General features: G+C 45.5%; 3 protein-coding genes and 1 long non-coding RNA gene across 11 annotated transcripts; 1 reads left to right on the forward strand and 3 right to left on the reverse strand.

Annotated features, from left to right (window-relative positions):
* Positions 1–677: 677 nt before the first annotated feature.
* Positions 678–3910, reverse strand: PDZD11 (PDZ domain containing 11). The gene is made up of 6 exons (XM_015860074.3): positions 3798–3910; positions 3629–3712; positions 3210–3266; positions 2798–2896; positions 2567–2627; positions 678–1765 (listed from the first exon to the last, which is right to left on the reverse strand). The coding sequence occupies exons 1-6, from the start codon at positions 3882–3884 to the stop codon at positions 1731–1733; spliced, it is 423 nt and encodes a 140-aa protein (XP_015715560.1). The 5' UTR covers positions 3885–3910; the 3' UTR covers positions 678–1730.
* A 121-nt stretch (positions 3911–4031) lies between these two features.
* On the forward strand, positions 4032–22963 carry KIF4A (kinesin family member 4A). Of its 2 annotated transcripts, XM_015860065.3 has the most exons (28): positions 4032–4439; positions 5059–5249; positions 5489–5578; positions 6523–6689; positions 6892–6986; positions 7188–7307; positions 7439–7614; positions 7754–7815; positions 8307–8439; positions 8939–8997; positions 9185–9290; positions 10009–10074; positions 10366–10551; positions 11169–11266; positions 11590–11734; positions 12240–12350; positions 13090–13173; positions 13773–13886; positions 16291–16446; positions 16960–17054; positions 17482–17611; positions 18186–18353; positions 18724–18798; positions 19490–19558; positions 20075–20233; positions 20749–20868; positions 21348–21470; positions 22101–22963. In XM_015860065.3, exons 1-28 carry the CDS (start codon positions 4202–4204, stop codon positions 22278–22280), a joined length of 3516 nt encoding a protein of 1171 aa, XP_015715551.2. In that variant the 5' UTR covers positions 4032–4201; the 3' UTR covers positions 22281–22963. The 2 variants fall into 2 exon arrangements, with proteins under 2 accessions (XP_015715551.2, XP_085400554.1); XM_085544428.1 differs by lacking the exon at positions 7188–7307.
* On the reverse strand, positions 11580–26746 carry TAF9B (TATA-box binding protein associated factor 9b). 7 transcript variants are annotated; one of them, XR_014945078.1, is made up of 9 exons: positions 26683–26746; positions 26536–26617; positions 26325–26461; positions 26119–26253; positions 25601–25682; positions 25231–25344; positions 19534–19788; positions 15561–15669; positions 11580–13490 (listed from the first exon to the last, which is right to left on the reverse strand). XR_014945078.1 is itself a non-coding variant. In XM_085544429.1 (7 exons), exons 1-7 carry the CDS (start codon positions 26731–26733, stop codon positions 19703–19705), a joined length of 687 nt encoding a protein of 228 aa, XP_085400555.1. In that variant the 5' UTR covers positions 26734–26746; the 3' UTR covers positions 17625–19702. The 7 variants fall into 7 exon arrangements, 2 of the variants coding, with proteins under 2 accessions (XP_085400555.1, XP_015715556.1); XR_014945080.1 differs by lacking the exon at positions 15561–15669 and adding an exon at positions 17445–17602; XR_014945081.1 differs by lacking the exon at positions 15561–15669 and having other exon boundaries at positions 13168–13490.
* On the reverse strand, positions 22876–23667 carry LOC146760927 (uncharacterized). Its single transcript, XR_014945091.1, has 2 exons — positions 23539–23667; positions 22876–23458 (listed from the first exon to the last, which is right to left on the reverse strand). It is a non-coding gene; the product is annotated as an uncharacterized LOC146760927 (long non-coding RNA).

A 26746-nucleotide genomic window follows, 5' to 3' on the forward strand; every position in this document is an offset into this window, starting at 1 on the left:
GGAGTTGTATTTGCAGTCCTGTGTAGTGAGGTCAAAGCCCTCTTTGCTCCTGGGCAGTGTGGTTGTGCCAGAAGCCTGATGGGTGCAGTTGTTTGCTGTGCTTTCTACCAAGCAGAGCACAGGGGTGGCTTTGGAAACAGGGAATGGCAAGACACACAACACCAGGGGAAGACAGCAGCATGGAGTGTTATTTGTAAGGCTGGTGTGAGACTGGAAGCATACGTGCTCTGCATCTCCATAGAAGACCTCTGACTTTACCTCTCAGGGTGTTAAAGTGGTTAGGCCCGGATGCTTATTTCCCTGGTAGAAAAAAGTGACTTGTCTGGAAGTCTTTCCTAGCATTTTTAATTCTACTTCAGCTAAGGCAAATCCAGCAGGCAGAGCTGAAGTGCATTAGAGCTGCTGCTCCTAGCTGTCTGTGTCACCTCCCTTGAGACAAGTCCTTCTATTGCAACCTTTCTTTCTGTCAGCACTGAAGTGCCACTCCAAACTAATCACAGGCTGACTTCCATCACAGTCAGAGGAAAAACACCCTTATAATAGGGCTGCACCTGGTATGGGTTCCTTGCATTTTTCCTGCAGGCTGTAAAGGTAATTGGAGCCATGCATTTCCTCGGGGCAGCGCTGAAGGTGGCAACAAACCCTTCAGAGACCTCCTGAGTGAGAATAAGATGAAGTCAGGTTGCTGTACTAGTTTTATTATTTCAGTTATTACAGTAAGTGGAAAACACCGTGTAGAAAGCCAGAGCAAGGGCTGTCCTAATACCATTTAAAGTATGATACTATCCTACGTTTGTGCCCAGCTTTGCTGATAAACTGTAGTGTTTTCATCCGTGCCCTCCCAGCACAAGGCACAGCAGGGCTCTGTCCCCCTTCTCAGTAGAACAGCTACCATATCACCATTTCAGCAGCAGGAGGGTGAACTGTCCCAGCAGGAGAGAAGATACCCAAGGCAGAGGAAAAGGGAGTTTACCTCAAAGGGGCAGGGAGCACCTGAAAGGGATGGGGCTGTGCCAAGTGAAGGAAGCAAGTTCAGCAAGTGAAACTTTTAACAGTGCAAGCACTACACGTGAGGGAACCCGACTATGTGTTACTGCAGTTTAAAAACATGCTCTGAGCATCTTGGTCCTGTATCTTGGGGGTGGGTAAGCAGCAACAAGGGACGCACATGCCTTGACAGACTAGTGCAGCTAGAGTTGTGCATTGAGTTTGACTGGATTTTGCTCCTATTTGAGTACCAAGCAAACCCAGTAGTGTAAAGCAGAGGTAGAATAGTGGAGAAGGAAAAGACTTCATATCACCAGAGAAGTGAAAAGATTGATCTCTTAGAGAAGGCCATGCTCTGCTAAAGTGTTCTCGGGCACTCCTGGCATTACATCCTAACAACATGGGCTGGATCCAGAACCAGCAGTGCACTCCTTTTAAGTTATATCCTACTAGAATAGAAGCATAGTTCTGGCAGGACAAGCTGCCCCCTGGTACCCACTTCCATGCCAGCGACACCAACTTGTTTCATCATCCAGTTCCAGGAGAACAGACCGAGGCCCCATCCATCTTCCAGCTAAACAGACTATGGTGTTCCTTCAGGCAGGAAGCAGAGCTGATACCTGCGCAGTTGTGCCTCCAGTGACAACTGAAACTTAATATGTCATCTCAGATGTTGAGGAAAGGTAGTGGAGAGTTTCTTGCAGGACAGTTCCTCCAGACAGGACACAGCAGACAGCTGCCATTTAGTGAACAGTTCTTTCTTTCTGTCGCTGGTAATCTGTACAAGAAAAAGAACACAAGGCTGAAGTGACAGAAGAGCAGTTGCAGATGGTAAGGAACTAGCCAAAATATTACAAGAAAAACAAATTCTGCTTATACTTCATTAATAGATAACAGTGTCTGCTGCCTTCATAGACAGCAGCTGGTTTTAAAACAGCGCACCCCAGCTGGTTGTTTCAAGTTATTTCAGTGCTCGTTTTTAAAGTTCTCTCTTCCCTTGCTGCTTATTTTTCTACACTTAAAATTTAAGGGCCAGTTTCCAATTTTATGAAGAATCCTTGTTTGGCTTCATTTGACTTTTCCTTGCTCCTCCTTTCTTCCTTTGAGTACTTCTGGACATTATGGGTTCAGAAATCAATAGCTAAAAAGTTTTTCCCTCTTGGCAATACTTAAATATACTTATAGAGATGGACTGAAAACACAGGCAGTGTCTATCTACCATCAGAATAGGTCCACTAGCAACAAAACTAGTTCCTGTGTTATTCAAGGATAAGCAGGTTCTTATGAGGTTCCATGAGGAACCAGCTTGGCTTTTAGCACTGTTTTTTTTTAAGTCCTGCTCTACAAGTTTCTATACTTGATCAGTTGAAGTTAATCCCTGCTGTTTTGACTTGATAACTTTTCTGATCCCCAAATCAAAGCCCAGTGTTTTCTCAGCTGAAGACTACTTGTGTGACAACACCTACGCTTTCAGACTCATCACTGCTAAGCCCAGGTGGATCAGCAGGGATGCAGAGCAGACTGTTAACCCAGGAGAAATGGTGCTAGGTGACCAGATTTGGAGCTAGCAGGCACTTACTGTAAGGGAAGTAACGCACACGCATGGTGATTTCACGGGCCGTTTTCAGGATCTCCACAGCCTGAAAGTAGAAAGAGTTGATCAATGCCCAAACTGTTTTGGAGGATGGGAAACAGCGGTGCATCAGTTACACAGTGCCCCCAGCTGAGCTGGTGAAGGAGAAGGTGTATGCAGCACTTCCCCTCTTCCTGCCTGGGAGGAGAGCACATGCTGGGGAGCATGAGTACTCACCTTGCTGTGCTCGATGTCCTGGAAATCCACATCATTTACAGACAGCACCTGATCTCCTTCCTGCAGCCCAGCTCTGTGTGCATCTGAGTCAGGGATCACCTGCAAAGGGCAGAGCAGATGCAACAGTGCTGACACTCTATGGTCAGTATCACAGGTCTGAGTGCTTGCATAATGTGTTCACATGGGGTGGGGATCATTTGGAGAAGAGGGACTGTAGGGTTCCCCATAGGCAAGGGAAGGGTAAGCAAAGGGTGCAGCATTGCCTGTGTGCTACTTGGAAAGAGGCAGATTACACCTCTGAGTCTGGAGATTCATATAAGGGCAGATGACGGGCTCCAAACACACCCTGCTGGCTCAGCAACACCCAAAGGAACAGACAGAACACAAAGGAGGAAGGAGAGCACAAACACACCTTAGAGATGAAGATCCCCAGCTGCGAGGCCTTTCCTCCCCGGATGTTGAAGCCCAGCTATGAAACAAACCAGATCAGCAGTGAAACATCACTTTGACAGCAATCCCATCCCTGGGCTGTTCCCTTGTGCTCCTCTCACACGATATCACCATACCCTACAGCTTCCTCCCCCCTCCACACACAGCAGGGTAGTAATCCCACTCACCTCCCCCAGGGCCCAGCACACTACTGACCACCCAGGGTTACCCTCTACGTGCTCTTGAAGGGTGAGTCACTCTCTTGCACTCAGTCACAGCTTATCACGCCCTTACAGCTTTACCAATTTAGGGGAAGACAAGGTGAATTCAACACGATACAAAGAGAACAAGGAGGCGCACAGTGCCGCGGGCCGGGCCGCAGCGTGGTCCCGCAGCACTCACTTGAGCCCCGGGCGGCTTCTTAAGGACGACGGTGCGGGGCAGGAACTGGGTGAGCTCGTTGTTGTAGTCGGGGTGATAAACCCTCTGCAAAACAAAGCGGCGGGCCTGAGGCGCTGCCCCCCAACCGAGCCCCACCGCGCCGGAACCCCCCCTCGGAGCCTTCCCTCACCTCGTGAGGCGGCACCCAGGCGGGCGGGCTCTCGTAGGGCGGCAGGAACACCACCGGGAAGTCATCGTACGGCAGCCGGCCCTCCATGCCGCCGACCGGCCCCGCCGCGCCCTTCCGGCCTCCCTCGGCCCCTCCCCTCGCGCGGCGCGGCGCGCAGTGATGACGTTGAGCTCCGTGATTGGCGAAGCGAGCGCGGCCAAGGTTTGAAAGCGGGCTGTTGGGGAGCCGCCATCTGCACTGCAAGGGGAGGCGGCTCTGAGCGCGGTGCGGGGCTGCGGGCAGCTCCCGGCCTCTCCTCGCTTTCTAGGGCCGCTCCGTGCCTTCTAGGGCCGCTCCTTGCCTGCTGCACCGAGAGCCTCACAAGCTTCTTCTGCGTTTTTCGTCCCGCTCTGTGTTGGCCCGAAATGGCGCAAGAAGAGGAGAAAGGGATTCCGGTGAAGGTGGCGTTGCGCTGCCGCCCGCTGGTGCCGAAGGAGACGAGAGAGGGCTGCAAGATGTGCCTGAGCTTCGTGCCCGGGGAGCCGCAGGTGATCGTGGGGAGCGACAAGGCCTTCACTTTCGACTACGTGTTCGACCCGGCGGTTGAGCAGGAGGAGGTCTTCAACACCGCCGTCGCTCCGCTCTTACAAGGCATCTTCAAAGGTAGGGCTGACATGGGGGGGGGGGCTGGGAGGTGCCTTCAGTCCCCGTTCGCTGCTGTTTGCTTCGGTTCGGAAGGGCCGAACTCTGCCTGATTGAATAGAACGGTCGAATCGCAGAAGGGCTGGGTGAGGAGGGGCCCTTAAAGCTCACCCAGCCCCAAGCTCTGCACTGCAGACTGGTTGCCTCCCAGTTCAGGCTGTACAGAACCCATCTATGGCCACGGTGAGAGCAGAGTTGGCTCTCACCAGCCTCTGAGAATTCCCCCCTAACACTTAACATAGGTCTCTTTTTGTTCAGAGCAATCCCCATTTGTCCTTTGAATTCATTAGTTCATAGACATCCTTAATTGTTGCTGTCGCTGAAGTGCAGTTAGAACGATAGAGAGCTCCCACTGGCTCTAGTGAAGCAGCAGAACAAGTTGTCTGTTTGTTTGTCTTTAAAGTACTGATGTACTTATTATTTTCTTTTCATTCAATCCATTTTTTAATGTTGCTAAATGTGATCTGTGCATACACGTTGTATAAATCAACGTTGCATTTCCTGGAGTGCTGCTTTTCTTGTCAAAGTTTCTTCTAGTTTCTTCTTCACCACCTGATGTGGGCATTCTTTGTTCCCTCAGGATACAATGCTACTGTCCTGGCCTATGGGCAGACAGGGTCTGGAAAAACATACTCTATGGGAGGTACTTATACTGCCAGCCAGGAGCACGATCCCAACATGGGGGTTATCCCTCGTGTAATCACGCAGCTGTTTATGGAGAAAGAGCAGAGGCAGGACTGGGAATTCGTCCTCAAAGTCTCTTATTTGGAGGTAAATGTGGTTTTGGTTTTCAAACTATTGGAAATGTACGAACTGCATATAAAGTGGGTTTTTAGTATGTCCAGGTCTACATCTGACTACATGAGATCTTATCTGAGTACTCTAAAAGCAAGATGAGTGCACCCTCACGTGCGTTTAGCCCTGATTTCAATCTAGTTGTACACCTTTCTTTGTGCACATTGTTTTCTCTAAAAGCTGCTGATTTTCAACTGCTGTTCTGATGCTTTCAGATCTACAATGAGGAAATTCTTGATCTCCTGTGCTCATCGAGAGAACGGTCTCCTCAAATCAATATACGAGAGGATAATCAAAGCATAAAGGTCTGCTGGGCTGTCAGAATCAGTTTGGGGGCTGTGTTTGGGGACATATTTCAGTGTAACCACAGTCAACCTGTTTGAGCCCTACTTTGTATTAGTGCATACAAAATCACTGCAGCTTCTCCTTCCTCTCAAAATCAAACTGTTGATGGTCCTTATGTTTACTTAAAATGTAACACCAGTAGGGTTAAACTTGCATATAGAAATGTGATGAGTGAGAGGTAATGAGACATCAGTGGTGCAGACTTTCTGTTGCAGAAAGGAACCAGGTTGAGACTCGAACTCGTGGGTTCTCCAGGGCTGATTTTATTAACAAGCTCAGTGCAACATGCATACAGAGCTTGGGTCACTCCTAGACCATCAAGCTTTACAGAGGTCCTATATTTATATGTTTAGGTAAACATTACATCACTTATGTTATTCATTCTTGTGATTAATCAATATATGTTCAGTCTTTCTTTCCCAAAACGCTGTGTTTCATCCTAGGCCCAGGCTTCATGCTTCATGTGTTGCTCTTCTTTTGAACTTGTCCAAAAATTCATTATCTTCTTTCATCCGAGCCATCCGAGCTAGACCAGTCCACTCCATCTGTCTTATGATTGAACTATACATTTTATCTTATTAACTACTAAATAGCAATGTCAGCACTATTATTGTCTACCTCTGCTGTTTTATAACTTCACAATAGTCTAACACCCCTACATGGGTCATGGTTCAGTGCTATACAGGGAATACATGAGTAGCATATTGGCTGAGAACTTTACCATTTTCCCTATCACTTTCTCCGGCGGTTCTGTACCAAACCTCTGTCTTGAAGTGAGGCTGACGTGCTTGTGAATGCACACGTACACTGAAGATAGCTTTTGTGATGTAGAAAGTTAGAGGTGAAGAGGAAGCAGAAGATAAATCATACTTTTTTTTTTTTTTTTTTTTATTTCTGGATACAGATAATAGGGTTAACAGAAAAAAGGGTCACCTGTGCACAAGATACCGTGTCCTGCTTAGAACAAGGGAACAATTCCAGGACTGTGGCCGCCACAGCAATGAACTCCCAGTCCTCACGTTCCCATGCGATCTTCACCATTTCCATTGACCAGAAAAAGAAAAATGATAAGTAAGTCGTCCCACAGCTGCCAGGAGCCATACTTAGTGAAAGTCTATTCTCTTGGTAGCTCAGCTGAGCTATTCTTTTATTTAAACTGCCTCTGATAACAGGTATATTTCTGAGGCCTGTAGCTCAAGTGTGGTAGCTGCTGGACCGCTTCTTTCCCAACTTTGTTTACTTCAGCAAGTAAGACAGTCTGTTTCTGCCATAGGAACAGCAGTTTTAGCTCCAAACTACACCTCGTTGATCTGGCTGGATCTGAGAGGCAAAAGAAGACCAAGGCTAAAGGAGACCGGCTGAAAGAAGGTCTGTAGGAGGAGAGCATAACTCGGCTTCTAAAATTAGAGTTCATAAATTGAGTCTTTGTCAGGGAAAGCAAAATAACTCTTGAATATTTTTAATGCATGCACTTCTTGAAGTAAACCTCTTTATGCTTTGTAGGAAAGTCAGGAACTGAGTACTTTGTAGCTACTGTTGCTTCACTCACCATCACCTGTTTGTGCACAGGTATCAACATTAACAGAGGTCTCCTTTGCCTGGGGAATGTTATTAGTGCTCTTGGTGAAGAAAATAGGAAGGGTGGTTATGTCCCCTACAGAGACTCAAAGTTAACAAGATTACTGCAAGGTAAGGGGCAGATAATGACAAAGACTAGATCTACAGCTGCAATTTAAATAACAAAATACCGAAAAGAAAGAATTCACTAATTATTTTTGCTTTCTCTAAGAGCGTTGATAATTTCCTGTTTTCCTTCTCAGATTCTCTGGGTGGTAACAGCCACACTCTAATGATAGCCTGTGTAAGCCCAGCAGATTCCAACTTAGAAGAAACTCTGAACACTCTACGCTATGCTGACAGGGCAAGAAAAATAAAAAACAAACCAATTGTCAACGTTGATCCCCAGGCGGCAGAGGTGCTTCAACTAAAGCAGCAGGTACTGGTTGCTTTCTTCATGTAGCAAGAACAGATCTATCCTTTTAGTAATCGGCTCAGTAAATAGCAGGCAAAGAGACAGGACATATTCAGCCTTCTAGTAAGAGAGACCTGCAAGCACTATTTGTTTATGTTTCTAGGTACAACAGCTGAAGGTGTTACTGCTGCAGACCCATGGAGGGACTCTCCCAGAGTCTATCAAGTAAGATTTGTAGATAAAATTTCAGTGTAAACAATGGCCAGAATCAGTGTGTGGTAAAGAAAGAGAAACCACACACTGTACTTTTGTATGCCTTTCTGAAGTCCATCTGTACTTCCTTTCTTCCTCCCCTGTTCACCACTTAAAATTAGGAACCTCCATCTCTACTGCTGGTAAAAGCACAAAAGCGAAAGGAGGAGCTTGGACTGTTGTGGGTGTTTTCTCCTGAGTGAATTTTAAAACCCAAGTTAATGCAGTTTACATTACTATGTTAAAAAGGGTGTTTTCTTTTCTTGTGAATGTCTGCTTTCAGTACCCTGTATTCCTCAGAGTCTTTGAATTCAGATTAGTCTTCCTCCAGTCTTTCTATCCACCTGCTATAACCTGTATTTGCTGCAAGTTATTTCAGAAGCTTGGAGGCAGTTTCAGTGCTATTACAAAACCTCTGCTGAAGTCATACTCACGAGCAAAATGGTTCCTTGATGTTTCCTTAGCGTGGCACCTTCGGAGAACTTGCAGTCTCTGTTGGAGAAGAACCAGTCTCTAACGGAAGAGGTTGAAAAGCTGAGCAGAGGGCTGAGTGAAGCTGTTGGTCAGACAGCACAGATGCTGGAAAAGCTCATTCTGGTAAGGCTCCATTTCGTGGGATGAGCCTTTGTTTGTGTGATTTTTCCCTTTAGCTGAAGGCTGATCAATAATAACTCCTGTACTAATGACATGTTAGCAGTCTCTTCAGAGTTTCACACGTTTATCTCCAATCTTTAGCTATTGGGTAGTCAGAACCAAAAGTCTTCTGGAGTCTGCCAAGGCCTGAAGATCTGGAGACTACAGGAAAAGAAGAGAACTGAACTCTTGAAACTCTGCTTTAATGCTTTAAAGATGCTTTTAAACTCCCATTCTCTCCTGCTTTTCCTTCCTCTGTGTTAATTCATTGCAGTGTATACACCTGACAAAATAGATTTCGGATCTAAACAAGGTAATCAAAGTAACTGGAAGAAATTTCAGTGTCTTGATTTGACACAGACTGGCAGTGTATGTCTTTTGCTACAAATATGTTGTCTGTCTTCTGGCTTCTTATTTTTACATTGCGCTTCCTATAATTCAGTGTAATTCTGGTTTCTCTTAGAAAGAGCAAGAAAGTGAGAAGATGAGTGTCAGACTAGAGCAACTTCAGCGGCATGCTGCGTAAGTCTGTTACCACACCCTACGTGTGCTGAGGAAGTATCCTTGTTGGGATAAACAGTATGCCATTGATTTGTTGATCCAGATCTCATTTGCATGTTCTATGGGGAAACGTGTTACTTACTGGTATGTGTGATATAAACCTGCCAAGTAAGACTTTTGTGGATCTATCCCTGTGTCTGCTTTGCAGGCTCAAGCTTGACCTCCAGAAGATGGTGGAGACTGTGGAAGATGAGGAAGTGAAAGAAAACTTGGAGGTGCTCTATAATCTGCTGCAATTGTTGACTCAATTCCTGGTAAGACCAAATTAAGGAGAGAAGTTTGTATGCCAGGCAACTTCACTAACAAAACCCAGTTCCCAGCTGGTCAACCTGCTGTGCAGTGGATTCTACTCAGCAGAAACCTCCCTTAAGGAGCCCAGTTATTAAAACTATTAAATGACTCTAGATGTCCACTTCCAAACAAGCTGCTGTGCTGTGCTTTTAATGCAGCAGAAGGGCCGTTTGTGCTCAAGTGTCTGCATGTACTGGCAGAATGGGAGGGGGGTAGAGGGAGATCAGAGCCTCCATTAAAGAATCTGATGACTGGGGAGAGCAGGGTGGATTTCCAATCCAAAAACTGAAAGCTGAATTAGAAATTTGGTAGCTTAATGAGCAACCCCAATTGCAGAAACCTGGAGTTGTTTTATAGAGGTTGCCAGATCTTTGTCTAATTGAGAACTTCTCTGTACTACCTTACTAGATATTTCCCCTCCTGCCCCACATTCCTTGCTCTTGTGAGGATCTGGCTGCAGTGTCTGGGGAACCTGGGCAGAATGCCTCCTCAGGAGGAGGAGGCTGCTCACTGTACAAAAGAAGGAAGTCAATGACATCTTCCCAGAAATAGCTTTTTGAGCAGAGGAGGGTAACTGACTTTGTTATTATAGACCAAGAGGCTGCTATTAACTTCATCTTAATTTTCTAACATCATACCTTTTTTTTTTTTTTTTTCCTGTCTCCCTTTTTTTTTATATAGACTGAAAGTGCTGCCACAGAGGAAGCTGCTGCAGAGATGGCAAGCCCAGAACAGGGTGCTACTGGTGTAAGTGAGGGGAGTCCTTAGTCTTAACTGGGGCATATTCTTGTTCTATTGCTCCTCCCTAATTTGTCTTTTTGCTGGTTTACTCATTCAAGTAATTGTGGATAATGTGTCACTTTTGTGTGCGTGCTGCATTTTTACATCCATATGTACTCAATTCAAGTTCAGTAACCTGTTCTCGTTAATGAATACCTGTTTTTCTTAACGCAAAAATGAATTTGTTCTGCAGAAATTAATTGAGTTGTCAAAGAGCTTTAGGTTGGCCATTCCAACTCATTGCTGTGTCTTCTTCAGGAAACAGAAGCAAACCAGGTTACCAAGAGATCCTCCGGTGACTTTAGCACGCAGCATGCCCTCCGTCAAGTACAGATGTCTAAAGAACTGGTTGAACTGAATAAAGCCCTGGCTATGAAAGAAGCACTTGCAAAAAAAATCTCGCAGGATGAGAGTCAGTTGGAGCCCATTCAGTCCCAGTTCCAGGTAAATTCTTCCATAAATAGCTTCTTTAAGGGTGTATAAGTTTTGTTTTCATTATTAGTGTATTGACTGTACATTGAAGATCTACCCTTTCATGAGCATGTTTTTGTTGAGTCTCTTTCCTTAAGTTTTAGCCATTGCCCTCTTGGGCGCGGAAGGATGTTGGCTATAGGTCAGCAAAGAATGGGGAGAAATCTTGTCTGATTATCTACAAGCAGTCCAGCAGAAGATGATCTTTTCCCAGAAATAAATTAGCCACTGTCTGTTTAATGTGAAATAGGATTCTGGTTTGTTTTTTTTCTTTTTCTTCAACATTTACTTGTCTATTCTAAGCCAACATGCAGTACTTATTATTAAACATCAGTGCAGCTTGCTGATCTGGCTTTCCTCATTACAAGCTGTGATGGGATCTCTCTGAAACTCTTCATTTTTTAACTTCTGGTTGATGTTAAAATGGCTTTGTGCACTGACTACAGTTTCAGATGTACTGGTTTTAGGGAATGTCCTATAGTCTGTTGGGAAGAAACATGGTTCCCCAGGGTGTTCTGTCTTAAAGCTTCGTCTCTAGGAAGGGGGGTTTTCAGGTTGTTTCTGGAAGGCTTCTGCTTCTGTCTTTGTAGACAAACATCAAGGACCTGGAATCAGAAGTCAGCAATTTGCAAAAAGAAAAGGAGGAGCTCATCCAGAGCTTGGCAAAGAAGGATGCCAACCAAGCCAAGTAAGTGTGACTACACAAGCTGCATGGCTTATAGCACTGAAATCTGTGTTAATGCATCTGAGAAAATTCATCATCTTAGCCTCATGCTGAGCCTCTTTAGCTATAAGACACAGCTCTTCTTTTGATTAAGAGTACCGTACCTCTAATCTGTGGTAGTGCAACATGCTAATGAGTGCTTGGAAACACTGCAGATGTCATTGGCAGGGTATGTTCTGAGGCTCCGGGGGGGAAAAAGTCAGTTTGCCAGAATATTTTGGAGAACATTTGTTTAAGAATAACAGAGGAAACCAGAAGTCTGTTTTTGAAGTGTGGCTTCTTTACAGGCTGAGTGAACGGCGTCGGAAAAGACTTCAGGAGTTGGAAGGGCAAATTAATGAGCTAAAGAAAAAGCTGAATGAACAAGCAAAGCTCCTGAAGTTGAAAGAATCCTCAGAACACACAGTCTCCAAACTGAACCAGGAGATCAGGGTAACCAACACTAGCAGTTCTCAGCCTTGCCGCAGTTTAGATAAAGTGGCTTCCAGATAGAAGCTGGTGGTGTTCTCAGTCTAATAAAACAGAAAATGCCAGTCTTTTGGCAGAGTTCTTTTGGCTAGGTGACTTCCATTGGTGGTGCAATGCAATAGGGAGATGACTACTGTGAGTTAGAGGAATAGAAGAAACCAGAAGTGTCTTCTGCCGATTCTGACACTTTGCTGCCTTAGTCAAGTTACTTCACTTTGATTTCCATGTCACATCATGCATGTGATTGTTATTATTATTATTTCCCTTTATGGCTTGAAAATGAATTCCTGGGCTTTAGCACTTTGAAAGCATCCTTAGTCATGTTCTCCAAGAGAGCAGCATATTATAATGCTTTCTGCCCACCACCACTCCTGGTACCCGTGTCTACCAACCCACAGCATGGAAATGTAGGTTGAAACTACCCAGAGTTAATTATTGGCCAATCCTTCCAGCCCTCTGTATTTTCTAGGAAATGAAAAACCAAAGGGTACAGCTGATGCGCCAGATGAAAGAGGATGCTGAGAAATTCAGACAGTGGAAACAAAAGAAGGACAAGGAAGTGACCCAACTGATACAACGGGTGAGCAAAGAACAAGCTTCCAAACTGCACCTCTTTGGAGTGAAACAAATAATGAATGCCTTTGCTGTAAGGCTTTGCTTAATGTACAAGCATCTGGACAAACTTCTGGGGAATACTTTGAAGATAACAAGACAGTTTGTGTGGTTGCCGCCTTTTAGCAGTTGTAAAAGGAGCCTCTTGCTTATGTCTGGAGACCTTGAAGCTATCAACAGGCTCATCATCATTCAACTCTAAAGCAAAAGATAAAGATACTTATATTCTTAAGTATTTAAAGTCATAAAGTTTGGCCACAAAACAGGAGTATTCAACCTTTCAAGGGAATATTCAGTCTACAGGTAAAGAGTGAGTCAGTTAAATCCATCTGGCTTGTACTATTTAAGTGTAATAAAGAGCAAACATGTGTACCACTTGATTTCCAGTCTCACAGGAGATCTTAATACAAAAAGTTTTCCCCCAGTGCTTAGGGATGCTACATTTTCAGCTTGTGATTTGCAGTCTCTTGCAGCCTTCAGGCTTCTGAACCTTTTTGGTGGAAAGCCCTTCTATTCTAAGCCTGGCAGCCAGCTGTTCTCAACAACAAGGCGTGACTTAAGCGTGTAATAATCAGTGAAATCACTGTCATGAAGCACTTAAGTATGTTGTTCTGCGATGCATATGTTCTCTTTCAAGAAGTGTGGAATAGTCAATGGCTATTAAGATGACACTTTACTTCCTGCACCTTGGGTGTATTTGTTTGCAGGATCGCAAAAGGCAATACGAGCTACTGAAGCTTGAGAGAGACTTTGAGAAGCAGGCCAGAGTTCTTCGGCGCAAAGCAGAAGAGGTAAGGAGCCATTATCTGCTAGAAACTGCTGGCTGGTTCCTAAATGTCTGCAAGGATGTTGTGATGGGATGTGCAGAAACGTCCAAAAAGCAGTTTGGTGGTTTGTAAATAGGGAGGAAGAGGGGCAGACCAATGCTGTGCTTCTGTCCTGTAGCCCAAGGCATTCTGATTAAATCCAGTCCTTTAAAGGATAATTTATCCCCTGCTGAGCATCAGGTTGCTGTGGAGAATTTGTTGCAGACCCCCAAGCTAGAAAGTGCGCAGTGAGCTTTGATGGATGCACTGGATTGCTGCAGTTCAGAATTCCTTCACAATGCCTGAAAAGAAGAAATAAATCATGAAACCATTTTTTTTTTTGGTTGTTTTCTTCAACCTCCAGACCTAGAAGCAAGTTGTCTTTGAAGCAAGACTTGTAGCAAATGAAAACGTGTCAGGGACTCTACAATCTGTGCTCAGATCTGAAGCTGTGTCAGTTTTATTATCCTGCTTTCTCATTGTCTCGCTGTGCCTGGCTCATGCTGTGAATACCTTTATGTTTTCAGCTGTTAGATGTTAAATGATGTAACCTGTGTTCTGCTTCTGTGTTAATCCTTCTGCAGGCTGCAGCTGCTAACAAACGCCTGAAGGATGCTCTGCAGAAGCAACGGGAGGTTGCAGAGAAACGGAAGGAGGGTCAGAACCGGGGAACGGAAGGTGCTGATGCCCGAATGAAGGTATGTAGCAACAGGTTGTACATCCCAAGGAATAACAGCAGACCTAGTTCTGCTAACTCAGGAAGTGCTCCCTATTACATCGTTTTAATTCTCTCCTGAGCCCAGCATGCCCCCCTTCCTGTGAAATGACCCTATGTGCTTTACCTTTTTCTCTTACTGGGTCAGTGCCTGTCTCCCTTTGTGCTATATTGAGATTATATGTGGGGGAATTCTCAGGAGGGTCCCATTAATTAGTTCCTTTTTCTAATTCCTCTCCTTCCTGGTCCGGGCCTTTTTCTTTTTACTGGTAACAGGTTTATTTCTTGTATCCAGCAGGCAGCATATTCTGCCAAAATATTGATTTTCCCTGTAGTGACCCTCTAGGCCATATCTGTACACAGTATTTAAACATATTTTCCATGTCCTTTTTCCTGATTTGGGGATCATTTTTCCCCATCCTCCAACTTTTATACACTAACCACCAATGATCACAGTATTTGAGGAGGGTGTTCTTGCTTAGAGTCCCTCCCGGTTTACCAGCAATATTCCACCGATATGCTAATATAAATCCTAAGGGAGTTTTCTTAGGTATCTCTTTCCCTTATGTTCCCATTACTCTGTTTTCTACTGATTCGTATACACACAAGGAGAGGGAACAGTGGTTCAAAACAAATTTCGTAAAGTTAACACATTAAAGTGGAGGTAACACAACCCTATTATTTCTCTAATCTGGATCATTTAATTAATCATTATCCAGATCTAATCTGGATCATCACTTAAACCATGGTATTCTCTACAGCAAAAGCAACAGGGTCTCGGTAATAATTGTGGTCTGCCTTTTTGTGGGCCTTTTCCACCACCCGACTCCATATTCACTTCACTATTATGTGCGTTACAATTGCCACAATACTAACAACAATTAATAAGACAAAAATCATCGTAACAAATACAAAAACATCGTAACAAATACAAAAACATCGTAACAAATACAAAAACATCGTAACAAATACAACAACATCGTAACAAATAAAACAACATCGTAACATATAGAACATAGAGGCCTTTCACTTCCTCCGTCCCAGCCGTTTCCCTCGCAGAAGGACAGAACTGCGGGTCAGGACTCCACACTCGCCCCGCACCTGAGCTGCATCTCACTCACAAACACACTCACACAGGCTGCACAAGACCGGTCTTTACACAGTTTAAGGTACAACATTTCTCAGAAAATATCAAAGTTGTTGGTTCAACACTTACAGTAACGAGCGCTAATAAGAGATGTTAATAATGGCCAAATACACAACAATTCCTGCTAGTACAGCTAGGAAAACCCAGGTTAACATTGACAGAGTATCCACTATACTTTTGTCACCAACCAACCCCTTAAGGGGAGCAAAAATAGCTCTCCTTGTGCACGCACAGTAATCCTGGTGGGACTCGAACCCACAGCTGCCTTAGTGGGACCCAAACCCACAATTAGAACAGCTCAGACCGCTTCAGTGGGACTTAAACCCACAATTGAAATGGCTCAGAGACTGCTTCAGTGGGACTTGAACCCACAATTTAAACGGCCTCTGATCGTGATTACACAACCAACCGCCCGGGCCCTTTACCAAATGGGAGAGCTTAACAGCTCACATCTCCTGCATAGGACGTCTCCACATGACTTACGGATTCCCCTGTACCCATTAAACATACCTTATCCGCCGATAGAGGGTCCTTGTCTGCTCCCACAGTGATTGGATGAGGGAAGGGAGTCCTGAGAAATCTTGGGGCACGCCAAAGGTGTCCCCCCTCTCAGCCGGTCCTGCAGCCAAACAGAGAGGGTCCCATCTGGGGTGTCAAAATGACTTGTGGAATCAAACTCTATAATCCAGAGACTGGTTATAAAGCAGGTATGTTTATTCCAGCGTTGCGCAGTGCTGGGTGCAAGGGGGATAGCTTCAACCAAACTTGCACCCCGACTTGTAAAATCGTGGCATAGATGTAGGTACATCTAATACATAGTCAATGAGTTCTCAGAATTCTGATACATATTCAATAGTTCTTTAGCATGCAGACCCCCCTCTTGTTATCGCCCATCTTATCAGGGAGATGCAACTCCTGATATTTAAACTTCTAATCCCCTCCTCGCCAGGTGTCTCAGGGAGATCTCACTCCTTATCTGCATCCTTCCTGCTCTTCCGGACTCACTGTCTCCATTCCTTGTTACTCTAACTAACTAGATCATTCCTTTTCCCACCTACACACTACATTTAACTATCTCCCTCTGGCCCCCCTTTCTTCTAAATTCCAGCAGAGACTCTGCTTCTTGCTTCACTGTTCAGGAGGTAACTTAATCCAGAGGTTTAGCTGTGAAAGCATTTTGGATAAGAAACCGGTCCTGAAGCTGAGACTGATGTCAACCACTGTACTGTTTTTCCTCCAGAGCTGGCTGGCAAATGAAATAGAGGTATTGGTTAGTACTGAAGAGGCTCGCGAGCACCTTGCAGGCCTGCTGGAGGACAGGAAGATGTTGGCAGAGGATCTCCTTCAGCTTAAAGAGATGCAAGTCTCTGAGGAAAACCTACCCACAAAGATCCGGGTAAGAAAAGGAAATGCCACATTGCCTGTGCCACACTAATGGCTGATTAGCAAGAGCCATAGCTTACTCCTGTGTGAACATTTCCCTCAGAAGGTGGTTAGAGATGATTCCCTTTCTAGAAGAGAAGTTCTTAATGCCATAGACTCTCTTGAGTGGGAAGGGACCATTAGAAGTTATCTAGTCCAACTCTCCTGCCATGCACAGGGGCATTTACAGATAGATCAGGTTGCCCAGATCCTGGTCCAGCGTGACCTTAAGTGTCCTCTTATGTGTTGGGAAACATGTACTTAACCTGCTATGTAATGCAGTGCATCTGGAGCTTAGGAGCTGGTCACAGCCCTTATCAAAGATTTTGCTGTTGCAAAAGAATAATGGCATTTAAGCTTCCAAGAAATTCTTGGAGGCTTTTGCAATAGTATCTCTACTTTCTGCTGAAGTGCCTATAAATGAAAGCTCAACCTTGCATGCATTACTAAAGCTGTTGCTCTCTTCTGTCTGGCTGCAATTCTCTAGAGGCGAACCTACAGCGTCAGAGATTTGAGGGGAACAGGGATGGACTTTTCTTTATCAATGCAGATAGAAAGGCTAGAAACTGAGATGGACCTCAGGTAAGGTGGTATTATAAAGCTGATTTCCACAGCCTAAGGTTACTTTTTTTCTACTTTACCTCTGGAACTGTTCTGTGAAACAAAAAAGCAATTAAATATCTTCACTGTCAGTGCTTGAAGCTATCAAACAAAAAGTAGCTAGATCTTTGTTGCTTTAATTTTCTTTTAAAATGCAGGTATTTGAGGATATTGCTCAGCCACTGAGATTTTGTTTCTCACTGTTTGCAAGCATTTTTGACTGTGGCAAACTTCTTTTAAGTGGATGAGTTGGGAGGAGAGAATCCCTGGTGTAGTTTGTAGCAGCTGTAGTCTGCATTTCTGTGTAGTCAAAGTATGAACTTCATCTAATTTGTCTAAAGTTTTGTTAAGTTTTTTAAGCTGTGTTCTCACCTGCATTGTGACCTCGCATACTTGTGCTCTTCCAAAGGAGTGCCCAAATAGCAGACCTGCAGCAGAAGCTCTTAGATGCAGACAATGGTGATCGTGTGAAACAATGTTGCGACAATATTGGGACGGTTCCAGAAGCTAGACGCGCTGTGAAGTATCTCCTTGGGGAGGTAAACAAGAGTCTTTTTATTTTAGAGCCCTTATTTTTTAGTGGTGAAGTCTACTTTGCCAGGATTGAAAGGATGTGAATAGATAGTAATCTGAATGGAGTGAAGGGCAGTGTTATCTGAGACCAGGCTGGAAGCAGTACAGAGAATGCTGGGATGGTAGAACCTTAAACAAGACTGGAAGTACAAGATAGTAAGAATTGGGCTAACACTAAATCAGGGAAAAAACAACTCATTCAACAAAATGCAGTTTTGGGGGACTGAAGGAAGAGAATGAAGGTAGTTATGTGAGAGAGCATTTGTTTTTGAGGTTCCTTCTCTCCCTAAATACTGAGCAGGACAGGATTAGAACTGGCTAATAATAATATTTCCTTTTACCTGCTCTCCATTTCCATACTGGTTTTCAGTTGCTAGCTCAGGATGTTTCATCTATTCCCCTTGTTGCTCACGGGGCTATTTTGCTTCATAGAGTGGTTGGCTGTTAAGCAGAAATGCTTCACATTCAGACTGCATTACTTCTGTCCCAAGTACACTATGAAATGTGGGACCACGCAACCATCTTACGTTTGTCTTTCAGCTGGTTTCCTCCAAAGTCCATGCAAGCAAACTGGAGAGCAGCAACCAGCTGTCTGATGCCTGTATTTCAGACATGAATAAGTTGCTGCTTGAAGAGCGAAGCCATGGAATAGAAGTTGAGGCTGAATTAGAAAAACAAATTCTGCTGCAGGAGCAACAGAAGCAGGAGGTAAAGCATGAAGTAGAAGTCTTGAGAGCCCCTATAAACATAGTGGTTCCCAGATCTACTTCTAGATCAAGGCATTTGGGCATGCTGAAGCTGATCTATTGCTAGATGATCAAAATTTCTTAGTAGGCTCTTTCAAGACAGGTAACAAAAACTCAGATCTTCTGTCTCTTGCAAGTTATTCAATAAAGTAACTTTTCAGTGCTCTAAGTGAGGATATTGCACTTGAGTGCATGGTAAGATATAAAGCAGATCAGGACAGAGCAATACTGGAAATAGCAGCGAGCATCTTTCTGTCCAGGCCTTTGACACCTGGCAGCTCAGCCTTAGCTTTAGGAATTCATGCTTGTTTGTCTTTTGTATTTGCTTATAGATTCTGTGTCTGCTCAGTCAAGTTCAGGAGAAAGAAGCATCAGAGAAAAGACTGGAAGATGAGCTCAAGTTTAAGGTAGTCTTCTTTATATGTTTTTTTGTTTTGTTTTTTTCTCCCAAGGGTCACCTGCTAACTGGAATATTAGCCTTAGTGCAATTAACATGTTGAGGGTATTTGCATTTCTAGCTAAGGTTAATGCTGTTACTCTAATTTTAATGGAAGAGGAGACATAAGAGGAATGACCAAACTTACTAGAGCTTGAATAGCAGCATTTCTCTAAGGTCAGTAGCGTCTGACCAGCTCATGCAGGGCATCTGAGCTCAGAACACTTTTTGTTAGGATAGTCAACGTGCTATTACAAATTGTTTGCTCAGCACAGCTCCACTGTGATATCTAAAGTAGAACAGCCTTAACCTGATCATACATGCATGGTACAAGCTGCACCTTGTCTTCTTGCTTCCTGCAGAAGGGCTTATTTGGTGATGCATTGAAGAAAAGCTAGTCTTAGGTGCACCTTGTTTGCCAGTAAGCCTTGGAAACTGAGGAAGCTTTAGATCCTCAGTGGTCACTTTAAGAGAATTGACTTCTTTCTGTTGTGTTGATAATGTTACCTGGCCTAGAATGCAGAGCTGATATCCTGTTGTAGAGTGTCTGAGAAACCCCTCTGACATTGCAAGTCTGAAACACAAAAACTTTTCCCAGACTCCTATTCGTCTGTTTTAGCCCTGTGTGTAAGTCTGTTGATTTCATTTTGTCTTGCAAACAGGACGAAGAGTTGGAGAAAATGAGGGAGAAGAACCAAGAACTTACCCAGAAAATTGATATTCTTGAACAGGTAGAGATCTGTACAGACATAAGTGATGTAAGAGCATCTTGGCAGCTGGGTTAACATAGTTCACAAAGCTGACTTCAGTCCTTCTTAACAGAAACTGCTGCTTGTCCAAGTTGCCAGTGGACAGAAGCTCCAACTGTACGCTGCTTAGTAATCCAGCTGTTTTCTCTGTTGCACTTTCAGTCTTTGAACCATGGAGCGAGGCATCTGTTGTAGCAAATTTAACCATGGTCCTGCAAAAGGTCCAAATCTTAGTGCTGAGAGGAGTAAATGATACAAAGCTTTTTTGCCAAAACTGACATAAATCAGTTAACTTCTCTGATTTCTCAGCTATATTTTTACAGACTTTGTAGCAGTTGAAGCTGACTGTTTGATTGAGCTTTTAATCCTCACCACTGTGATCATTGGTCTCTAACCCTGTAGCCCTGCCGGGCTGTCAGTGGATGTGGTAGTGGGACTAAAGTGTAAAACCACTTGTGTGTGTTCTGAGACTTCAACCCATGTGATTTCTGTGTGCAGCAAAAGACTCGTCGGCAAGCAGTGGCAAAACCACGTGAACCAACCCCAGAAATGGAAGTGAAAGAGGGGTTTTCTGAGTCAGGAGAATCTGGAGAGGAGGAGGATGAAGAGTGGGCTCCAGTGAAAGCAGTCAGAAAAGCAAAGAAGAGTGTGACAGGGGTAAGGTCACTTGGCTCTCTACAAGAGAATCACATCCCTGGTAGATAAGCATCCCTAGTATGCGTACAGCAAAGCAGTGACATTGTAGTGTCTGCACTGCGGAGCATCTGAGCTGTGCAGCCTACTATTGCTTCGTGCAGCCAGGCTAGCAAGGGAATGTTCCTCAGATATGCCATGAAATAGATGAACTGTGACACTACCATGTAAAGAGCCCCAGGTGCAGTGGTAGTGATTTGCCTCTTAGTGTCTGTGTGTTAGCTTGTTCAACTGGAACTGGATTCCTTTGGGGTTACTTCAAGTCAAGTACTGAAGAACCAAAGATTCTTATTTTCCACACTGAGGACCAAAAGAGGACATTATTTTTCCCAAGATGAGGCTAGCAATGAAATAATGAAAGGTTTGTGGTAGTTTGGGGTTACTGTCCTTCAGATTGCTCCAGGTGTTGATAGCTGTAGCAATCAAGATACAGCCTATAAAATACTGAAGCCTTTTGTCCAACAAAACTCTTCTCTCAGTGCTTCTGCAAGGGCCAATGTGGGAACAGGCAGTGTGGCTGCAGGAAGCAGAAGGTGAGCTGCACTGCGGGCTGCAACTGTGACTCAACCAATTGCAGAAACAGAGAGCCTGGCCCTCAGGTGAGTGCTGCCTGTGCCCGGAACTAATCAGTGTGTTAAAGCAAGGTTGGCTGGATAGGTGAGCAGTTTCTGTAGCAGCCTACAGAACCTTTCTGAGGCCTTTGTAAATGTTACTGTAATGTGTGGTTTCATCCATGGTGGAATTCAGAGTCTTCCACTGAAGAACAGAGATTCTCACACCTCAGTGTACAGAAAGCTGGGCAATATCCAAAGCCACTTAAATCCACCCTGTGCTGTAAGCCACAAATCTGAGAACAAACTATTTGTCTTTTTTTTTCTTTAATCTCACTCCCAGTAAACAAGACTCGTATCTTGCGCAGCAGCTGAACCCTTCTGTGTGTGTGTGTGTATCTGCATTCTGTAATATGAATGACTTCGGGAGTGGAGGGAAGCTGGCTCTGGGGACCTGGAGTATTTCCTCAGCCAGAGGAGGGAGGGCTGGGTTGTGCAGTGATGTTCACAAGACCGCTGCCCCTCAGGGTGCCGCCATGTGTGAGGACCAAACAAAAGACTCGGAAGGTTCCTTCAAACTGGAAGACCTCCCTGATGTGACTGCAGGAGAGACCTTCTTTAAGCCCGTCTATGTCCCTCCGAATATGACGGTACTGGATAAAGTTTATTATTATGATTACTATTTTCTCTATGAGAGAGCACCAAAACGCTGTAGTGTGCATGAAATGCCTGTTAGTTTCAGTGATGGACCTAAATGGGGAAGAAGGGGGGAAGGGGTTGGATGTGGGGAAGTCAGTGTGTACTAAGAAACGGAATGGGTCGAGCCAGTTTGTATTTCAGTTTTAAGTCTGCTGAATTCTTAAGTTTCTGTATTAAAGTATTAAAGCTGCCACTCAGGCTTCCTATGAAAGGAAGCAGAGTTCAGCCATGCTGAGCTCTCCTATGCAGACTCACATTGCCATGCTGTCCTCTCCAGCATTAAGAGACTGGGAACTGAGGAGTGAGGACCAAGTCCTGTTTGTGTCCCAATGTAACCGTTCTTAAGTTGGTATGTGCTCTGCCTGGCCAGCTGGGGCTTTGCCTCAGGTAAACTGGATTGTTTACCCATGTGTACGCTCTACACTCTGTTCTTCAGAGTTTTGACACTGGGAAATAACTTAAGCACTTTCTGATGCTGATCAGGGAACGTAATGTGCCGCCCCCCAAAGTCCAGCACACGCAGGTCAGCTTCCTCAGTGCTGTGACCAACTCCAAAATTGCCTTCTGTGCTTTCCTGGTAGGTCCTGAATGATATCACAGACCAAGATGTGTCCATGAAGCTCAGCACTTCTACAGGGAAGCAGGAGAGGGATGAGGAGTCCCAGAAGAACCAGTTTCCATTTAAGAGAAAGAAGAGAATGCTCAATAGCAATACCAGCTTCTTCGCAGGTTGTACCCCGATCAAAGAGGAGTTTAAATGATGGGCCTCAACTGGAACAGAGGTTGTGCTCCACTTGTTTACACTATGGCTGCTGGTGTCTTTGTTGTTTTTTAATGATAAAAGGATTGGAAACTCCTGCTGCAGAATTGGCCCATGGACTGTCCTGCCTGACAGCTGCTGGCATCAGCAAGGGAGTCAAACACTAATTCCTACTAGGATCAGATACTGTCCAATTCTATGTATGGTATTTTGACACGTGGGGCTCGAATGTTCTACTGGGACCATGGTGAGAAACTTCGGTCTTCAGAAACTGCAGAGAGAGTGTAGGTGGTTTATCCAGGTTGCTCATTTACAACTGCCTTCCTTGTGCAGAGCTGTGAACATGTTAGGTACAGATTAATCCATCATCTTGAAAGAATTCTGTGTATGCACTGGAAGTGTACGCATTGGCTTCTAATACGATTAGAGGAACCATTCTGAGCTGCCACACGAAATCAAATGGTCACTGATGGCGAGGAGGCTCTATCTGTAGTCTTAAAGCAGCGAGCAGAGGAGAAATGCTCGTGTTCCTGGACCTGCTGAAGGCACTGGTGTGTTCTTGGTGGGTTAAATTAGAAACTTGCTAGCTGTATGTAATGTTGTACTGGCTTTTAATTTCTTATTGTTGATTTAATATTAAGATTTTCTTGTTGTTGACTTAATAAAGATGATACTGAAACTGCCCTTCCTTGTAGCATCTCTTGTTATAAATGGTCCCAGAATGGAGCTGGCGGGTTCTGTGCTGTTAGTAGGTCAGCTGTAGGTCAGTAATGCTGCCTTCCTTTCCTACAGCACAGAGAGAGGTGGGAGCATCTGAGAACACCAGTAATGGGAGAGAAGGTTCCTGTTGGTAACAATAACAGTAGGAGCTGTAGTCTGTGTGGATGGGTGTGTTTGCACCATGCCTTCCCTGAGCTGTAAGGTTTATTTTCTCAGGCTGGGTGCAGTCTGAGCTGTGGCTCCTGGCTTGGTGCAAGCTGAGCATGATTCTTAGCACAGGAGCTGTTCAGACATGCCTTTGCAAACATCAAAGGGTGAGAGGATGGTTTGTTTGGTGTGAAATTGGTATCGGTGGGAGCAAGCATCTCCCTTTGCTCTCCATCACCCCACAAAGCTTCCCATCCACCATGCAAGGAGGTGCAGGGTGAGTCAGGCCTGGTTCATCGCTGCAGAATGAAGCTGGAACAAAGGAAAGAAATCTCTGTGCAGGTGAAATAGCTGGGACCTCACTGCCTGTGGCTGCAGGGATACTGTCCTACCTGCTGTGATGTGTGTGCCAGGGCCAGCCCATCCACTATGCTTTCTATTGAAGGTATGAGAAATAGTACCTGAGACAGCAGAGAGCACATAAAGGTACTCATGCATTTATAGAGAAGGTGAGAGGGCTTTCACACACACATATCTAGAATTGATTCTGTATTTATTGTATATGTCATATAATTATGTGTGATACGGAGTGTAACACAGTCTGTAATTATAACCACTGCAATTAAGCACTGCATGGTGCCACTTATTACTACTCCATACTTATATGAAAGGGTGCCTGAGCCTGACTGTACAGCAGCTCCATGGCTGCTGGTCTATGGAAGGTGACTGCAGGAGGGGAAAAAGAATCAATTCAGGTGTGAACAGCACAGGTGAAACTCCTGTGTGAGATACAGCCCTGTACACACATTCTGATAACATACAAGTTGCATTAGAACACACTTATGTGGCTGTATAAAGCCTGTGTGTGCCTCTGAGGGGTGGGTGTGCACACATGCATTGCTGAAACCACTTGGTTCCTTCAGCCTTTAACTACTCGCAGTGAAACAAGTTGATCTCGTTCTGTTTGCTTATTACAGCATTCCTGGGACCTTGACACACAACAGAAGCATCTTCCAGTGCAGCTCTATGGAAATACACAGAACAAGGAAGGGGGGAGCAGGGAGCTGTTACCTCTTCCTGTCTGCATTTCTCCTGTTGAAGAGAGCACTAGGCCAGCACATGGACAATAATGTATGCAACCTGTGCAACCTAGAAGCATTATATACATTAAAGGGGGGGGGGGGGGGGGGGGGAGGAGAGAAGTAGCAAAGATGCTTTCCCTCCTCATCTAGGATTTTATTTTCTATTATTTCATACAAAATTCATTAGCTGCTGTATTCTCTACCACCCCATTTTCTACGTATTGTGGGGGTTTTGGCACAGAACAGTATTGTGAGCATCCAGCAGGGAAATGGACTCTCCTCCGTTTGACATAAGGTAACAGCAGAGATGTTGCCATAAAGTCCAAAAGCCACCAAAGATCAGATGAAAATGGGAACTGCTCCTTGGTTTTTCCACAGGTCACCTATCTCTTTCTCACTGTACACCCAACTGCATACTAACAGAGTCCCGGCATCCTATGGAATAGCTTACAAAGAACACTTGGGGGGGGGAAGACCCTTTCATACTCAATATGAATCACTGAAGAACAGGAGGGTTGGGGCAGCTTCCTCACAAGTTATCATAATCATCATCATCCTCATGCTTCCTTTTCAAGGGGTTCGATTCATTCGCTGCATTCTGTGAGGATACCATGTTTGTAGTAATCAGAATGTTCTTTGGTCCAATTAACGAGGGGTTAATTAGCACATTCTGAACTGTTGGCGTAGTTGGTGTGGCTGCGAAGATGAAAGAAAGAAAAGCAATTGGGAACTGAACACGTTGGAAAATGCTTTTCCCCCACACTTGAAACCCCATTTCCACTCTGAAGCTCTCAGGGCAAGTAAAGGGGAGAGAGCAGAACTGTGAGGGAATGGAGAAGGGACAGTGAAAGGGTACAGGAAATCTGTGCAGCTCTGTGTGCTCTGGTTGAATACAGTGAAATAACTTCCCGTGTTATTACTATAAATCAACTTCTCTGCTCAAAGGAACACCAAGATGCTGTGCAGAACGGAGGGGCCGGTGCTTGGTAGTTTGCCTCTTACCTGCCTTGACCGCTGCTTGAGAAGAAGGGATCTGCACAGTGAACCTCTGCCCAGTGAGCGACACCGGAGTGCCCACTTTAGTTGAAACAGACACTGTTTGTGCTGAAGGTGTTCCTACATTGGAAACAGCTCAGTCAGAACACACAGGAACGCACTGACCAGGAGTTACACGGACTTACCAAAGGTAACAACAGCCCTTTGAAAAGAAACTTACTTGTTTTTCGGATGCTGTCAGTTCAGGTGTCATATAACCACTAAGCCTGCATGGCAGCCAGCATTACCAGCGCCCTCAGCATGCTTTAAAAACAGCTCTCAAGACTTTCTCCTTCACAAAATCACCATGGGAAACCCTCACTGAGCTGCTGCTTACCTAAGGTGGGAGTGCTGGGCCTGCTGCTCACAGCTCCAACGCTCAGGCGAGGGACTGTGATCCTGCCTGCAGAGGAGGTGACCTGGCAAGAGAGAATAGTCCGATTAACATGGCATTCAGAATGACCAGCTCTTCACATGCAGGTAGGAAGTGGTTCTCCCTACACAGCCACAAAGAGCAATACTTTGTTAGGCCACAATCTGTGTTCCAGTACTGAAGTTCTCAGACTGTCTGTGGTGTGGACAAAGACCTGCACAGAGCTGATCTGCCAGCAGGTCGGCGGGGTTGGATTCCATAGGGAAGAATAACTGCAACCATCCAACCACCACTGACTTCTACTCTCACCCAGCACCAAGCCACATCCCTTGTCGATACCTGCAATCTAACCTTAAGCTCAGTCTGTCTCCATGGGAGAGGAGCTGCAGCCATCGCACGCCCCCTTAAGCAGCACTAACAGCCCACGCCAGCATCACTCCCAGCAAACACAGCGTGCTCTCGGTGCAGCACTGCTGCCTCACCTTCTTCTGCAGGGACTTGAGGCGGTAGTTGGGCGCAGTCAGGCAGTATCTGTCGGGGGGCAGCCTGGGCCCGGAGTAAGGTTTGATCAGCGGCAGCGGCGTCTGGTTCTTCTGCCTGGCGATGTCCAACAGGAACTGAACGCACGGCGTTACAACGTTACAACGTTACTCGTCCCCCCTCCCCAACTCCCCCGGCCGTGACTCACATCGCGGGGCGGCGGGGACGTGAAGGACTGATCGGTGCGGCACTGGATCGCCAGCCTCACGTCGTCCGCGTCCACGCTGGATTTCTTGGCGTGGCTGGAGTAAATCTTGGCGTCCTCCAGGATGGTGGTCACGTACCCTGCGGGAACAAGGGGCCTCAGAGCGGGATCCCGCCCCGCACGGCCGGGCCCGGCCGCCCCGCCCCGCGCTCACTGTAGGCGAACTCCAGCATCTGGTTGATGACGCGCGGCTCGTACTCCGTGATGCCCATGTCCTTCAGGATCTGCGCCATCACCTGCGGGACACACGCACAGTCACCTCGGCCCGGCCCGCTCCGGCCCCGCGGTCCCGCTCCGTTACCTGCGCGTCCTTAGGAGCGCTCTTGGGCGACGCCATCTTGGCCGGCTCCATCGCTTCCGCCTCC

Source organism: Coturnix japonica, chromosome 4 (genome assembly GCF_054131305.1).
Source record: "Coturnix japonica strain WE chromosome 4, WE-NBRP24, whole genome shotgun sequence".
Classification (NCBI taxonomy): Eukaryota; Metazoa; Chordata; class Aves; order Galliformes; family Phasianidae; genus Coturnix; species Coturnix japonica.

Excerpts from the sequence above, each read along its gene's own strand:
- PDZD11 (XM_015860074.3), bottom strand. The coding sequence starts at position 3,884 with ATGGAGGGCCGGCTGCCGTACGATGACTTCCCGGTGGTGTTCCTGCCG. Across the intron at positions 3,267-3,628 it reads AGAAGCCGCCCGGGGCTCAA|CTGGGCTTCAACATCCGGGG; the intron begins GTGAGTGCTGCG and ends TTTGTTTCATAG. Across the intron at positions 1,766-2,566 it reads TGTGCGTTACTTCCCTTACA|ATTACCAGCGACAGAAAGAA; the intron begins GTAAGTGCCTGC and ends TTTCTTGTACAG.
- KIF4A (XM_015860065.3), top strand. The coding sequence starts at position 4,202 with ATGGCGCAAGAAGAGGAGAAAGGGATTCCGGTGAAGGTGGCGTTGCGC. Across the intron at positions 8,998-9,184 it reads CAACTTCAGCGGCATGCTGC|GCTCAAGCTTGACCTCCAGA; the intron begins GTAAGTCTGTTA and ends TCTGCTTTGCAG. Across the intron at positions 11,735-12,239 it reads AACTGAACCAGGAGATCAGG|GAAATGAAAAACCAAAGGGT; the intron begins GTAACCAACACT and ends TGTATTTTCTAG.
- TAF9B (XM_015860070.2), bottom strand. The coding sequence starts at position 26,733 with ATGGAGCCGGCCAAGATGGCGTCGCCCAAGAGCGCTCCTAAGGACGCG. Across the intron at positions 26,462-26,535 it reads GATGCTGGAGTTCGCCTACA|GGTACGTGACCACCATCCTG; the intron begins GTGAGCGCGGGG and ends TTGTTCCCGCAG. Across the intron at positions 25,683-26,118 it reads TCAAGTCCCTGCAGAAGAAG|GTCACCTCCTCTGCAGGCAG; the intron begins GTGAGGCAGCAG and ends CTCTCTTGCCAG.